A 15,536-nucleotide genomic window follows, 5' to 3' on the forward strand; every position below is an offset into this window, starting at 1 on the left:
AATGTCTCCTTCCTCACAGTTTGAACACTCTGGAATTTTGAAATAGGAAAGAAAAAAAAAAAAATCTGTGTTTATATACTCGCTATGTATATGCAGTACTGACAAACATCAATGTACCATGGCAATGATTAATTTTAGAAACATATCTTCTGGCTGTGTCTCTGCAATGACTAACTCAGATGCCTGTGCTTGGGACTGCAGACTGCAGAACATAAAGACAATGGAATTGCTTTAATGGAATCTTAAGAATGGGTATCCCATGCATTAAATAGATTTTCATGCACTGGAAAATTATAACATTGCTACGTCACAGAATAGGTAGTCCTGTCAAAGTCAGTTCCTGCAGGATAGCACCATTTTCTTATGCCAATAGATGTCAGTAAACATCTTCAAACTGTATGTTAGTGTGCGTAACTGCCTCTAGGGTGAGTATGTTACCAGTAGCAGGTCTTCTCCAAACACCCTCCGGGCTGCATTTTCAATGTCATACTGAGAATCAAAAATGATCTTGACAGTTTTTCCTTTTGTCTTGGTGTGACAGATAGGAATGATCATATGGACAGTCAATATTTTTTGGTCATCACATCCTAAGGACAAACAGAGAAAAACCAAAATATTAGAAATAAACTTCCCATAATGCAGTGGCTTAAATTACACATTAAAATGAGGACAGCAGGTCCAAAATAGTTCCAGAGGACTGTTTTCAGAAATTGGTCTCAATTCATACACACATATACATATACACCCATTCAAAAAATATGAAAAACAGGAAAGTGTTCTTACTGGACTTTTGACATTCACTAAATGCATCTTGTCAAGACAGCCTTCTAAGGTATTTTGTATTACACTTATTATTAATGGCCTATAAAAATCTTGAATGACAATAGTCACAAAAGCAGGGCTAGTAAAAGTAGTTTATTTCCAAATATTTTCAATTATTTCTGCACCCAGAAATGCACTGAGAAGTTACTTAAGGTGTGCTAGCCTTATGGCTTTTTTGAAATGTTATCCAGGTATGTTTTTGGCTTTTAGCACCTCAGGTGAAGCGGAGCAGAGAACCTTATGCATTTACGCACAAACAACAGTCAAAATGAAAAACATTTCCAGGGGGGTAGACTAAGTGCTGATGCATTTTTAAATGACAATGAAGCTGGAGAGAATGGCAAGAGTTAAAACTGCAGTTCATGAATTCCCTCGGTTCAAGGAGAAGCCGCTCATTGTTACTTACGATTATGTGGTTCTGAACTCTGTTGCAAATTCCATCTAATTTATGTGTTGGAGTGTATCACCCATTTGCCATGATAAAGCCTGATGTTGACTCTAACCCCCTCTCCCAAAAATGGAAAATCAGATGTCACACTTACCAACTACATTATACTTGCTAACGGCTGCTTTTGCCAAATTAATTGATTCCCAGAGCACACCCTACAGTCCAGGAAGAAAGAGAATGGAGGAAGAATGGGGGAAGAATTAAAATGGTTTACAATAACCTAAAGGCATACTTTTTACTATGAGAGCCTGTCTGCATAAAAACGAGTCTCACTGCCTTTATTTGTCATTTTGACATAGTTTTACAGGGGAGCTGTTATTTTCTTGAAATAAAATGCCCATACATGGTTATATAAGCATAGCTACTACTATTGCTCATAACAATACGATTTGACTGCATATGTTGAATGTAGAAACCATAGAGTCCTACCTCTGGGTCATTGATGAAGAAGCTGATGCAGGAAGTTCCAAGATTGAAATCGATCCAGAACTTGTCAAGATTCTTATCATCTGGCATGAATAGCTGCATGTAGAAATCAACCCATACATTTTAACCAGAGGGGTATGCTAAAGCATTTCATATTGGTAACTGCTTAATGTTTAGACACATTTTTGTCAAAGTGTTGGATTTTACAGTAACTTTTCTATAGAGCTTGGGACAGTAATCCAAGTTTATTGCAATACTTACCTCAATCAAGTCCAGAAAGGCTTTGTTGCAGGGAAATGTCACTACTCTAAGTGGAACAACAATGGCGTTTTGAACATAAATAAGAACATATCACAATACATGCATTTGTTTGGTTTATCCACTTATGGCAGGTACAATGAAACTATTAAACTGACATGCAACCACCTGTAAACTTTAAACAGGTGATTACAATCAGCCACATGACCTCAGAAATTTCAGGAGTAAATAATGGCTGACGACCCCTCCATTAAGTCCAGCCTTTTTCAATACTTCTAACTTTATCATTTGCTTTATGGCACACATTTCTTGCTTGTTCATACTTCTGAACTACAGAACACCACAACTAAATAATAGGTATACTGGGGCAATTGCTTAATGCATCGTGTAATTCAAATCATCTTTTTCAGTTGTCAAAATAAAAGGAAGACGACGCACCTTCGTTCATCTCCAAAAGAGTTATTCAGTTCATTCAGAAATCTTCTGCAATCCTTTACAGAACAGACAGAAAGACAGAGTAGCACAAAGATTTTTATAAAGGGCCATCATTCTGTATCTCATTTGAGCATTTTACTATATTAACTACATTAATTCAAAGACGACATATTCAACAACTCACTGTCTCAAATTCTCGATCATTTATTGCCTTAAAGGAGTCAGCAAAAGCTCTGTTGGAGAACCACTTGTACACCACTTCCTCTCTCCACTTCTTCATAGTCATGCGGCAGAGTGCTTCTGAGATGGCCACTTGCATTTCATAATCTAAACCGAGTGGACATTGTTTAAATTCCAGTCTAATTAAAATCTAGGCCATTTTATTTTGCTAGTTATTACAGTGACATGAGTAAATGACAATTAGAGAAGATAAGTTTCTAATTCATATGTAAAACTGACATATACTCAAAAACACAGCATCCACAATCAGAGCTTACCACCAACAGTCAGAATCACGTTGGCAAACTCTTCACTGAAAGGGAAAAACATTTGAAACAGTAAATTGCGACATTACGTCTGCCTCATACAGGTTTAATAATAAGCAATAAAACAATTTACAGAAATCGAGACAATTCAACAGATGTGTCGTTCAATGACTAAAAACTAAAAGTACAGTCAATTTAAAGTCATTGCCTTTTCAGGCCTCTTGCCCTGCAGAACTAAAACGCTAGTCTTGATTTATCCACTAGAGGGCAATGACACCTCACGGGGATGCTACTGTTCCGTCTTCCCTGTTTCAGAGGCAGCGCTACAGCTTGAATAACTTTCACGCATGCACTTGCAAGGTTTCTTTTGGCGTGTATCCACAAAGCCACCATGAGCAAAAACCTACAGAAGTGAGCAGTGATCATCAGACATGCAGAATTTCTTTCTCTCTTCTTTGGTTGCTCCGTCAAGGATTGAGTTAATTGTTCTGATTGCCTAAAATAAATTGGAAGGAAAAATGTCTAGAAAGCACAGATTAGGCATGGGTGTCTTAAGTTTTCTAACTTTAAGTATCCCTTATTCTAAGGCTAGTAGAGTAAAACTAGTATGCTTGAAAGTTTCAGCCAGTAATGACTCACATGAAGCACTTCTGTTTGTACTGATTGTCTGTAAATATCTTTTAAGTGAAAGTACCATATTGTTTCTTGCATTTTTTTTTAAATAAATGGATCATAAACTAGTCAATTAAAGGCTTAATCAACTTAATCTACCTGGTCATTGTATTGTATTAATTGCTGCGTTTCAACTTAGACGTTACCTCCAGTCGTAGGCGAAATGAAACATCGGTGTCAATCACCAGCGTTCCAAATCGCAGCACAAAAACATCTTGGATATGGCTTCTTCCTGAAACCCATCCCCCATCAAACAAATAACCACTTTTAGGATTCAAAACTTGCAATAGTGAAAGAGATAAAATGTAATCAGTGCATCGAAATAAAAATGACAACCTTCCATACTGATCCGACAAATACTCTAAAAGAGAAAAAAGGAACAAACATTTATTAGTCTTAATTGATGATAACAAATATTGTGATATGAGAATTCTCATCACAGAACCCACCATGGAAACATCATAAAATTCCTCGATTAAATTCGGTAGCCCATGAGCGGACTTGAGCCCCTCCATCTTAAGAAAATCTGTTGCCCTTTCAAGCCACACCAACAGGTAAAAATGAATTAAATAAAAGAAAAGAAAGCGTCAATCATTTCAGGTTTTGACCTCGAGAGTGGACAATGAGTGCTATCAAAAATGAACAAATACTCCTATTGAAATAACCATGGCATCATAGTTACTGAGGCAGAACTACCTTCTTTGTAATAATCTTTATGACACATAGAAATTATACTGGTCTCTCATATCACTTTTCAAAAATGTGGAGAAATGGAAATGTCTCCTGTGTATCAGGTTTCTTTAATAATTTCGATGTCTCTTCCATTTTACAACACTGAAATATTCCTTCATTAGTCTAAACAATGCGAATAAAATGTTCTGGACATACTTTTCATATAAATCCTAATGTCTAACCTAGTGCTGTAATGCTCCAATTATGATTGTTTTAATCAGGTTTATGATTCATAGCTACTTATGGGAGAGGCAACACAACAGAAAAGGAAACGGTAGAATATTGTTTAGAGACTTATCTTCGCCACAAGGCCTTGCTGAACGAAGACATAAACGACGTCCTCGTCACTTTGGCTTAAACTTTCAATTGCTCTCAAGAGTAGCGAGACGTTTTTGAAGTGATTCTTGTCCAGCTCCTACGAGAGAGAATTTACTTAATTCACAATCAAGTCATTATTCCAGAGCAAGATTTTATGTGGTCCTTCAGATGAGTATGAAGCTGTTATTAAAGAGTGAAACGGGATGAAATCCAACATAAGACACCTCTCAAGAGAGCTGTGTAAAACATTATGTAGAGCGCGGAGGGAATTCCGTTCTACCTTATTGGCGACTTTATCAAGTCTGTTGACCAGTGACTTGGAAGCTTTCTCGTCACGAAGTGCATCAACAACTGTTGCAGCATTGTTGTTAATGAAGGCTTCTTCCAGAGTGGTTTCAAACTGAAATAAATCCCATTCACTTTACAGCTATCAACATTTACTAGTTAAATAAAATAGTTCTGTGCTTTTCTGTCGACCGATGATCAAAGCATTAAGCTGACAAATCTGTCATGCCATCGCAGGTATTTAAAGGGAATAGAAGATACGTTCGTGCTACGCTTCAACATTAAATATTACGCAGCAAAAAACTAAACTACTTGGTAGCATGACGCACGGGTAATTAAACTAATACCCACGATAACCAACAGTGATGCACTGGATATACAACCAAACATTAAATGGGCAGCTTTGGTTCTGAAATACGTTTGTCAGTATTCACATTTTCTGACCACATCCTATTTATTTTGGTTCAGCACAAGGACACATGAAATATAGCCACATCGGCCGAGAATACAACGTTTAAAATGTAACTGAAAAATAACCAAACTGCGACTTACAGTCATGACTTGTCTTGTTTGCTACTGTTTGCATTTCGGGCGGGTGAGCAACACGCCGGTTCAGTCACAGGTGATTCTGATGAGCAAAACACTCATTATGAAGACTGAACCCACATTCGCGTTCTTTTGATTTTTACTGCACAATAGAAAAAAAAACGTGCTCGAATAAACACAAAAAAGCTTGATTATATTTTCGGTTGAGACATTAATCAGTCGGTTTTTAAGATCCCTTAAATTCTGTCATACACGTTTAAACGTAAACATTGCTTAGTTTTGCTCTTTTGGTCTCACAGGTGTACATCGTTGGCATTGATGAGGTAGCGGCGCTCGGAGTCATTTCACGCGCGCTCGCGTGGCTCTATTGTTTGTGTCCGACAAGCGGTCCATTCAAGCCAACCACTTTGACGCTTTGTTCTAGACCCGCAAATTCACTGAATTGTTAGTCATCGTGGTAGCCACATTACAACACGACAAAAAGATTTAATAAATTGTCATATGTATGTAATGATGAATAAAAATTTTCTCACTAATAATGAATGAGATCTGCTAATGAGTGAAAACGTTACATGTTACGGCAACTACGCAGTAGCCTACTGGCAGATGTTTATACAAGTTAGGCATAGCAAATTTTAGCTGAGTTAAATTCAAAATTGTTGACTTATTTCAAGAATTAGGTCATGTCTATCGCAGTCCATACATTTGGTTGATTTTACACAGTTCAGAAGACTGTGCAGGCCTGTATAAATTCTTAACCCCCCCCCCCCCCCCCCAAAAAAAAAAAAAAAAAAAAAAAAAACAAAAATAATAATAATAATTAAACAAATAAATAAAGAAATCTAGGCGTGCATGTCTAAGTGTGTATGTCATGGAGCAAATGTCCAGTGCTCTGCATGTCAAAGCAGAGCGAAAATCATCATATTTGAAAATATTATCCACTCAAATATTTAAGTAAACCGAACTTGACATAGATATTTTCCACTATTTTAGTTAAGTGGTCACGTAAATAAAATGGAAACGAAAAAAGCTGACCCTTTCTTATATTTGCAATTCGTTGCGAAGAGAGATGTCCTTTTGGGGTGAGAGGGAATTCGGCCGATAGGTGCCATTGATTACCAATTAAGATATGTTATAAAGACGGGCTATTATTGTTTCTCACAAGACTATTTTTAGTTTCGTATCTAGGGGCTTTATAAAAGGTCTCTCTTATTGTACACAATAATAAACTGGCACACCTGGTTGTTTGTTTTCTAAACACCAATTGATACAATCTGACCACCGTCTAAAGACATAGTTTGCAAAACGACATATCACTTCGGCGTAGTATATACATACATACATAACCATTGAAGTTAGATTTTAGTTGTAGACAGTAGCTGCAGTTGTAGAGAGCTAATTGCTCTTTGCACTATATGAGTGCTTTGTAATGAACTGATGGAACCGCACCTTGAGAACTACAAGGGACCCTTAAGCAAGGCGAAGATCGTTTTCGTCTAGCCTTGCGATTTTTGTTCATTTTCCTTTATAAACAACAGCTCCTATTCAGTTTAATTTTGGAATTAAACTAAAATATTTATGTTATTGTGTCATATGGGAAAACATTTATTTGACAATAAAACATTTTACTGCAGTTGATCTGAGTAAAATCCAAGGACTTTAAACTTTGCTGTATGTCCTTTGCATTTTATGGAGGGTTTGTTTCATCCTATAATTTCATCAAAGAAAAGAGTCAAACTGAAGCAACGTCTGTAGAGCATTTCGGGGAAACAGCTGCAATCAAATGAGCATCGTAACGTCACCTTGAACAGGGTTACTGTCATGGGCGATCCGTTGCGATTTCCACTGGTTAAGGAAATCTTCCTTAAATCTTCCTGAATTTTGAAAATGTTGTCTTTAAATAATTTACACGTTGCCACGAAACAAAACGTTATTACGTTGCTAACACAAACATAAATATGTAAACAACATACTGATATGTTATATAGGCTACGTATGAAATAAGTACATTTAACGTTTAACTTTTGTCGCTTTTATTCAGTCTGAGTGATATATATTCCCTCTTCTTCATATGCCTTTTTTTCTCAGCACCCTTTATCCTGCACTGAACATACAGACGTTTGCTATACCTTTCAGTCTCAAAGCTACAGTTTCACAGTGCTTTTTAAAAAAACATATACAAAACTTCTTTCGAAACCGCACGAAAGATTTCATAATTAAAATCATGACAGGTAATAAATAATGAGCCGTATTGGATTGCAATCCTCCTTCGAAGAAATAAGGTTAATGCTGACTTGAAATGACAAATTTAAGGCAACTTTCTCGCCACTCGAACTACCTTGTTCGTTTATTTCATCTTGACATAAAACAAAACGAAAATAATTCAAAGCAATGACGATAAAATAGATGAAAATATGATACTATTGTCCATGTCATCGTTACGTATCTCTTGTCTCTCATATTTATGTATAGTAATAACAACATCAAAATAATAACAATAACACTACTACCACTAGTAGAAGTAATAATAATAATCATCATCATGTCATATGAACAGAACGCGTTAAAATACGTGAAGACAAACCATAACCAAAAATATAATAATGAAATAAATAAATGATGAAATTAATTTTATTGTGTGCGTTTTTCACCCCATAGAAATCAGTGTTCAGTCATCGTCGAAATTAACGGAAAGCTGTACGAAAAGGGGCGATAGCTACTTTATTTAAATTGTGAAAGTTACGGATAAATCGCTTGAATGTTAGATTTATGCCAAATTTAAGTATGACTAGGCAAATGGAAACTCAGATACTCAAAGGGCGGAATCAAATGGATGAATTTATTCTACTTTTTATTTTGTTTTTATTCAACCAGTTTGTTTTTCATGCTTCGATATGGCTCTCTGTTTACATAGCCTACAACTCACTTCCTTAAATGCATTTCAGTATTTAGGAGGAGAACCAGTCTTGTTTTCACCGTTACAGATATTAATTATTCTTTGCTGACATTCACATAAAGGTTGCTGACAGGCAAAAATTATAAACTTGAATTTCATTGGCGGAGCTGAACTGAGCATTAGCTTACCGGAAACCTAAAATGGAAAAATCGCGGATGCAGGAAGAAAAAAAAAAAAACACATTTACAAAATTTGTCGGTGTTTCCGCATAATTACGCACACTGACGTCTGTCTGTATTTAAAGATAAACATGTCTAAAATTTACGAAATAATAATTCTCCCTTGGGTGTTTTATCCGTACACACGCGGAGCGCAATGTGTTTGGGAACACGGAGATGCTGTTAGTAGAGGTCACTGTTACGGTTCAGGTGAAGTGAAATTGTACGGCGCTTAACTTCAATAGAACTGAAAGATCTGAAGCCCAGCCTCCTGCTTTACTTAAACCTGACAGTCCCTACCTGCTTCCATTACACATTGCGTGGCTTTGAGGAGCGCACCTTCGGACAGGCGGCTGGATTATCTATGAATAAAAGGGGAAACGAAAACCCCACGAAATAACATTTGACAACATTTCCAAGCACAGAGGGATTAAACTGGAAGATTACAAATTTGTTTTTATAAAGCAGCTCCTCTTGACCGGTTTCCTGGTTTTTCAGCTAACAGCCAATACAAAGCGTATGACGTTCCCATGGCATTAAAAGGCACTAACGTTGATGCGATGGTTAGGTATTAAACATACCAATATCGCGTATTACCGTGATATTAAGTTACCCTTTGAAACATGTCAAAATCATCAGATCAGTTTGACGGACCTGACTGTGTCTGTTCCTTTGGGATGAAGTTAACGTGGGATATCAACGACCCAAAGCTGCCTCAGGTAAACCGTCTTCGTTTACAACTTCACCTCTTGGGCAAATCCGATTTCTTAAACGGGGAGATGAAAGGTGAAATGTGCAGTTTATTTTGGAGGTTAGATTTGCGTTGGAATTGTAGTCTTTTTATTCTAGTCACACAGGTTGCAGGTGATCAGTGGAAGAAAAGTGCTCGTGGTTTTCCATTAGCTAGCCTATCTATGCGTGTGTCGCGACTATCAATCACAACATTTTAGGCGTTATTGATTTAAAGGGAAACAGTCGACAGTGTGGTCCTCTAGTCATTTTCAAACGTTAAATACTCTAGTGTATATAAATTGTGAAATGAAATTGGGAACATACAGTAGAGGCGCTTCATAACAAGAGTAAACCTTATAATTATAGTCACATGTTTACGACCCGTGTTGTTACATTATACTATCATATTATTTATTTATGCTTCTTTAAATATTATTAAATGAAGTATACTATCTGGAAATTTAGGATATGACGCTTACGGTGTAACACATAGCCTATTGATAGCCTACATCATTAAAATACAGTAAGAGTGATGCATGTCCAGTGATTACTGTTGTTTTATGGTTTAAATTCGTTTCTGACAGGACACCAAACAGTACGACCCTTTCCAGGAATGGACAGACGGCTATGTTCGGTACATCTACAGTGCCGAAGACAAGAACGCGCAGCGGCACCTGAGCGGTTGGGCTATGCGGAACACTAACAATCACAACTGTCAGATCCTTAAGAAGTCGTGTCTAGGCGTGGTGGTTTGTGGAAGAAGCTGTACACTCGGGGATGGCAGCAAACTACAGCTCAGACCGGCCATCTGTGACAAAGCACGCCAGAAACAACAGAGTAAGTAGGGCGGTACACAAGTAAATACACTCTTTACGTAGAACTGTTTCTTTCCAGTGAGGTTTAATTACTTTGTACGTCTTACACGCTATTCCTCTAGGTTGTGCATTTTCACTTTCATATCTAACTTAAACAGATATTTGATTAATGCGAAGCTAAATTAGGCTTCTTTTATTATTAATTTAAATGTATATGGATGGTTGTGAAAACAAAATACTACTAGACAATGGATGTTCCAATAAGAGGAACTTATCATTTAGTAATAGACATAGGCCTAATGTTTTTAATAAAGATTATCCATGTGCACTGTGTCGAAGTGTAACACATGCAAGTCAGGCATAACATATAAAATATAAGCGAGAGGAAGGATTTCGGACGGGCATTATTCTTCTACATTTTAATATAAACCCTATTAAATTTCCCAGCAGTATACAGTGACGATATAACCCACCCCATACCCAGCAGCTCCACAATTATTGTTGTGTCAAAACATTGGCTGACGACTTTGTCATTCACGCCTAAATGAGCAGCGGTGTGGCGGCAAGGACCGCACCTAGGTTTTGAGTTTAAAAGTGGTCGGGTAAGCATGGCCTTTCTCTCCCCTGAATACTTTTAAGTTTGTATGATAGGCTTTTATGACACAGCTCTTAAGGCAACACCCCAGCCATGCATAATATCATTGAGTATTTTCTGCCCCACTATAATGATCCGCTTGTGCTATACAGCTTAGGCCCTCCAACATGGCTGCGCCTTTCAAGGGGAATAAGCGGATGCAGAAATGAATTGTGTATAAACACGTTAGGCCTACAACCATTGTGAAAATCCAGACTATATTAATTTAATATGAACCTCCTCATTTTATAACCAGTCACATGGCGTGACTACTGGAGGCCACACTCTGGAGACGTATTTTGGGGAACCAATGATATTCAATAGGACTAATTCACGAAGATACGTATCCGTAAGTAAAAATAATAAGAGCGATATCTGCTTCTAGAATATGTACAGTTGGTACCGAAATAAAACATCTCAAAACGCATAAAACGATTAAACGAATTGTATGTTATATCGGCAGTATGTTTTTTTAAAAATGAATGTTCCAAATATTGCATTTCGTGAAAATAATTCATTGTTTTAGTGCAACTGTAAAGAAGTATTGCGTAGCATCACATTTAAGTGTAAATTTTACCAATATTATACGCGATCTAATTCCAATCAAGTTTATTTTCTATAAAACAAATTCAAGATACGGTTTTGTAACCGAAATTTCACTCTTATAGCGTATATTAAGGTGTTTTGTTTTACTGGTTTCTATATGTTCATAAAGACTCATGGAATGGAGCATTATTACATGGGAATTAGAAATAAACTTGGTGACTCCAAAATGTAAAAAAATGTTATTGTTAACAAAATTTTATTGTTAACCTAATACAGTTCATCCTTTTGATTGGTGTAGAAGATAAAATCCTTATTACAATGTAATATTTGTGTACAGAATACCGTTCCTTATAATATTACAGTATCTTTTTTTTTTTTTTTTTACCCCTGCCAGTGTTGTTCACATTTTAGTAACTGTCCAAGTTTTTCATATACTTAATGCACATAATATAAATGTAAAAATGCATGTTACTATATAGGCTTTCATTCTTCACTTTCGTATGCTGTTGCCGTTCTCGCTCCCTTCTGGGTTTGTTTCATACTTCACGTGGCCATTGGACATAATGTAGGCTATCTTTGCCCTCACATTTGCACACATACATAGGCTGCAATTCAGTAAGATGCAGTAAACTGTAGGTATCTGCGAGTTGACCATTCTAAATTATTTATCACATTTGAATACAATATACAGAATATGTATTTATAATAATGATAGTACTTTTGTAAATAAAAATGAGAAACTATCACAAATGTTCGCTAAAACTGGCGGCAGTGTAGCATAGTGGTCAAAGAGCAGGACTTGTAACCGAAAGGTTGCTGGTTCAATCCCCGCTAGGACACTGCTGCTGTACCCTTGGGCAAGGTACTTAACCCACAATTGCCTCAGTAAATATCCACCTGTATAAATGGATAACATTGTAGAGAACTGTAACCTATGTAAGTCGCTTTGGATAAAAGCGTCTGCCAAATGAATAAATGTAAATGTAAAACCAAGATGAAGACCCTAGTATAAAGAGTCACCACTGCATTTCATATTTTATGCTATTGCTTTATTTGGAGCTACAAATGATTTATTTTTTTCCATTCATTTTTCATACATAGTTCTTTTAATGCAATCATGTTCACACATAATACACAGTTTTACAAAAATATCAAAAAGTGTTGAGTACCTGTTGAATATAGGTCTAATTCACAGAAGACAAAAAATCACAGACAGATATCAGTCCTCGCACTTCTGGGTTTGACAAATTTAAAAGTTATTTGTTAACTTTGACCCAACACTACATGTTCAAGCTGAAGTAACACAATGTTCATATATGTCTCTCACAATAATCTAATTGTTAATGCCATAATTTTATACATATTTTTTTCCTGAAGTTTACTACCATTGACTCTGGTGTTTGTTGGGGTAAACATGCTTTTTACAGTTTTATGAAAGTCTGTATAAGAGTTTAAAATTCTGTCTCTACTTGTTTCTCAGAGAAACTCTGTCCCAACTGTAACTCAGCACTGGAGCTAGTACCTTGTCGAGGACACAGTGGATACCCTGTCACCAATTTTTGGAGAGTGGATGGAAAAGCCATATTTTTCCAGGTATGAAGGTTTGCAGTAAATACAACAGAATTTGGTTGCTGGAGGAGGGATTCAGTTTCTAATTGTTTTATGGTTAGTGGTGGTGATAAATCCCTAATAACCCCTAATGGTCATTGTGCAAAACAAACCATCAAATGCATTCAAAGATTAAAAAATAAATTCTCTGAACAGACGAAGTATAGGCATTTTTAAAAACTTAAAGAGGGGATTGATTAGGGATTTACATTATTTGTATTTATCACAGTGTGTGGACTGGATAATGTTGACAAACTGATAAGATGAAGCTTTCGGACTAACCTCTCCCGAACGTGATTTTTTTCACACTGTTGGTGACATATCAACTGATGATTAAATCAGCCTCAGTCTTATTTCTTTTATTTTTCTCAATTTAAACCATTTTTGGGATAAACAAAAAAAAATCGAAATATAGAGATTGAATCATTTCCTCAAAATGTCAAAATTTGATTATTTTCATACTGTTCTTCTACAGGCTAAAGGAGTCCATGACCACCCAAGGCCAGAGAGCAAGTCGGAAACTGAGGCCAGGAGGAGTGCAGTGAAGAGGAGGATGTCTTCACCACACTTCTCTCAGAAGAGGAGGTTCCTGGACTCAGAGGTGAGAATAACCCCCTTGTCTAAACAAATGTGAAACTATTCCCTTTTTATGAAAATGGACTGGCTGCCCAGCATGCGGACCTCTGATGGTGTCAGATTGTGTTGCAGGCCGGGAGATACCACGACACGGGGGGACCCTTCCCTGGGCTGCACCACTTGTCCTGCATGGAGGGCCCTGTCAGCATCATAGCAGAGTCCAACATCCCCATCCAGCCCCAGCACTACCCCCCCTTCCAGAATGCTGAGCCCTACAAGTTCGCCTACGACTCCCCCAGCCCCGCGGGCGACGCCGCCTCTGCCCTGCAGAAGCCTGCCAACCACCGCCTGTACATGGCACGCCCGCCCTGCAGCTACGACTTCGCCGGCTACCTGGGCTCGGGCTCCTACGCCGCACTCTACAAGGACGCCATCAGCCCTCAGGCAGACAGTGACCCAGGAAAGGTCTGCATGGGCTTGAACGGACCGCAACACGCCGTCAACGCCCTGAACGTGCACGACCGCGGATACGACGCCTCCAGCAAGCACCACGGCTGGAAGCAGATACTGGGCAAGGGGGCGTACGGGGACCGGGGCGATTATGGACAGATCCCCGCCAACTCCAATCACCACTACTACAACAGCGAGTACCCCTGCCGGTACACCGGCCCGGCTGCGGCCACGCCGGCAGCCTTACAGACCATCATAACCACTACCACCAAGGTGTCTTACCAGCCATGCAAACCCTCTGTGGTAAAATATGGTGACAACATCTACGATGTCAAAAGCCTACCGAGCTGCAACTCTCTGCTGGAGGGGGGCTCGCCGACCTCCTACTCTGATTTGAAAATTCCGGAAGATTCGGGGGTTATCAAATCAGCTTTAACGTATCAACAGGAGACACCGCCTACCAAAACCGAAAGGTCAGAGAACCTTGACACCTACCGATATGGCAGCTACTCGTCAAATAATTACGCAGAGCGAATATCTCATCCCTTTAGATACGAGAGTGGAGAGTTCTGATCGCTGCCTGAGACAGAAAGGGAAAAAAGGGACTCAATGAAAGCTGCCTTTTCTCAATATTTTGTTGACAGACTGTTTTTTTGATGTTGATATTTTTTAAAATTAGGACCCAAAACTGAGCTTTTGCCATCTTGTACTTGTTGTTTCTAAATATTTATTTATATATAGGAACTGTTCAGTGTTTTTGAATAGATGTAATGCTGTACACATTGAATCTATATTTTATTGAAACACTTGTACATACAAATCATTTCACAAGCTGCAGTTAATATTTTATGAAAAGCCACAAAAATTTGAGAGATTGTTCTTGACTACTAAAGGGTAGCAGCTGTCATTAAATCAATTTTCAAGCATTTCACCTTTGTAGGAGTCTAAGAAAGTTTTCACTGCATTAGTTTTTCAAAGGTTCTTTCCACATTAATGTGCTATACTTAAACATCAAAGCACTGAAACATTGTAATTTGTCAGAAGTGTTAGAATGACAGAGTCTTGCCAAATGTTTCTGTTTTTGGGAAAAGCCCATTCTTTGCCACATTGGTCTAAAACCAACAAATGAGATATCAATCAATTTTCATAATGACATTAAACATATTATGCTGAATCCCCATTTTGAAATTCATGGATTTTATGTACCAGATGTATGTTTTCCATGTATTAATCTATAACAAGGCATTTCAATGATAATAACACACAACTTTTGCTGCTGACCTCCATCATGACAGTTATGAAAATCACATGAAGGAAAAAAGACTTTTGACCCCCCGACTCCTGCGGGAGGGATGCGTAAGTGTCAGAAGGCATAAAGGGTTTTGCCGCGAGTCGTATCACGGCTCTCCTCTGGCAGACGATTAACAGAGAGGTTTGTCATCAGGAAGCTTTTAATCTTGCGGCTGAGAGCAGCCCCGACAGGCTCGTGTCTCCATTCCTGCGCAGGGATGAGAATGAGTGGGAGGAATTTTTCCTCAGAAACATGCCGGTAATACCTGCCGCTGACAGTATCTCTCCGCGCGTCTGGTTCAGCGACAGGGAGAGTCTCTCTACACATGCGCGGCGGCGCTAAG

The 15,536-nt window shown here is 38.0% G+C and overlaps 2 protein-coding genes and 1 long non-coding RNA gene across 4 annotated transcripts; 1 reads left to right on the top strand and 2 right to left on the bottom strand.

Annotated features, from left to right (window-relative positions):
* Positions 1–420: 420 nt before the first annotated feature.
* Positions 421–3,309, bottom strand: LOC118795683 (synaptonemal complex protein 2-like). Its single transcript, XM_036554349.1, has 8 exons — positions 3,282–3,309; positions 2,887–2,921; positions 2,574–2,716; positions 2,393–2,445; positions 1,958–2,003; positions 1,700–1,792; positions 1,365–1,425; positions 421–587 (listed from the first exon to the last, which is right to left on the bottom strand). Exons 1-8 carry the CDS (start codon positions 3,305–3,307, stop codon positions 421–423), a joined length of 624 nt encoding a protein of 207 aa, XP_036410242.1. The 5' UTR covers positions 3,308–3,309.
* A 25-nt stretch (positions 3,310–3,334) lies between these two features.
* Positions 3,335–4,252, bottom strand: LOC118795377. Of its 2 annotated transcripts, XR_005005817.1 has the most exons (4): positions 3,996–4,252; positions 3,883–3,907; positions 3,693–3,778; positions 3,335–3,370 (listed from the first exon to the last, which is right to left on the bottom strand). It is a non-coding gene; the product is annotated as an uncharacterized LOC118795377 (long non-coding RNA). The 2 variants fall into 2 exon arrangements; XR_005005816.1 differs by having other exon boundaries at positions 3,883–4,252.
* Positions 4,253–8,704: 4,452 nt separating this feature from the next.
* gcm2 (glial cells missing transcription factor 2) lies at positions 8,705–15,076 on the top strand. Its single transcript, XM_036522778.1, has 5 exons — positions 8,705–9,260; positions 9,858–10,110; positions 12,749–12,861; positions 13,352–13,477; positions 13,585–15,076. The coding sequence occupies exons 1-5, from the start codon at positions 9,165–9,167 to the stop codon at positions 14,473–14,475; spliced, it is 1,479 nt and encodes a 492-aa protein (XP_036378671.1). The 5' UTR covers positions 8,705–9,164; the 3' UTR covers positions 14,476–15,076.
* Positions 15,077–15,536: the final 460 nt, after the last annotated feature.

Source organism: Megalops cyprinoides, chromosome 2 (genome assembly GCF_013368585.1).
Source record: "Megalops cyprinoides isolate fMegCyp1 chromosome 2, fMegCyp1.pri, whole genome shotgun sequence".
NCBI lineage: Eukaryota > Metazoa > Chordata > Actinopteri > Elopiformes > Megalopidae > Megalops > Megalops cyprinoides.

Coding starts and splice junctions, on each gene's coding strand:
- LOC118795683 (XM_036554349.1), bottom strand. CDS start 3,307: ATGTCTGATGATCACTGCTCACTTCT. Junction 2,446..2,573: donor ATGATCGAGAATTTGAGACA/GTGAGTTGTTGA, acceptor TGTTCTGTAAAG/GATTGCAGAAGATTTCTGAA. Junction 1,793..1,957: donor CCTTTCTGGACTTGATTGAG/GTAAGTATTGCA, acceptor TTCTACATGCAG/CTATTCATGCCAGATGATAA.
- gcm2 (XM_036522778.1), top strand. CDS start 9,165: ATGTCAAAATCATCAGATCAGTTTGACGGACCTGACTGTGTCTGTTCC. Junction 10,111..12,748: donor AGCACGCCAGAAACAACAGA/GTAAGTAGGGCG, acceptor CTTGTTTCTCAG/AGAAACTCTGTCCCAACTGT. Junction 13,478..13,584: donor GGAGGTTCCTGGACTCAGAG/GTGAGAATAACC, acceptor ATTGTGTTGCAG/GCCGGGAGATACCACGACAC.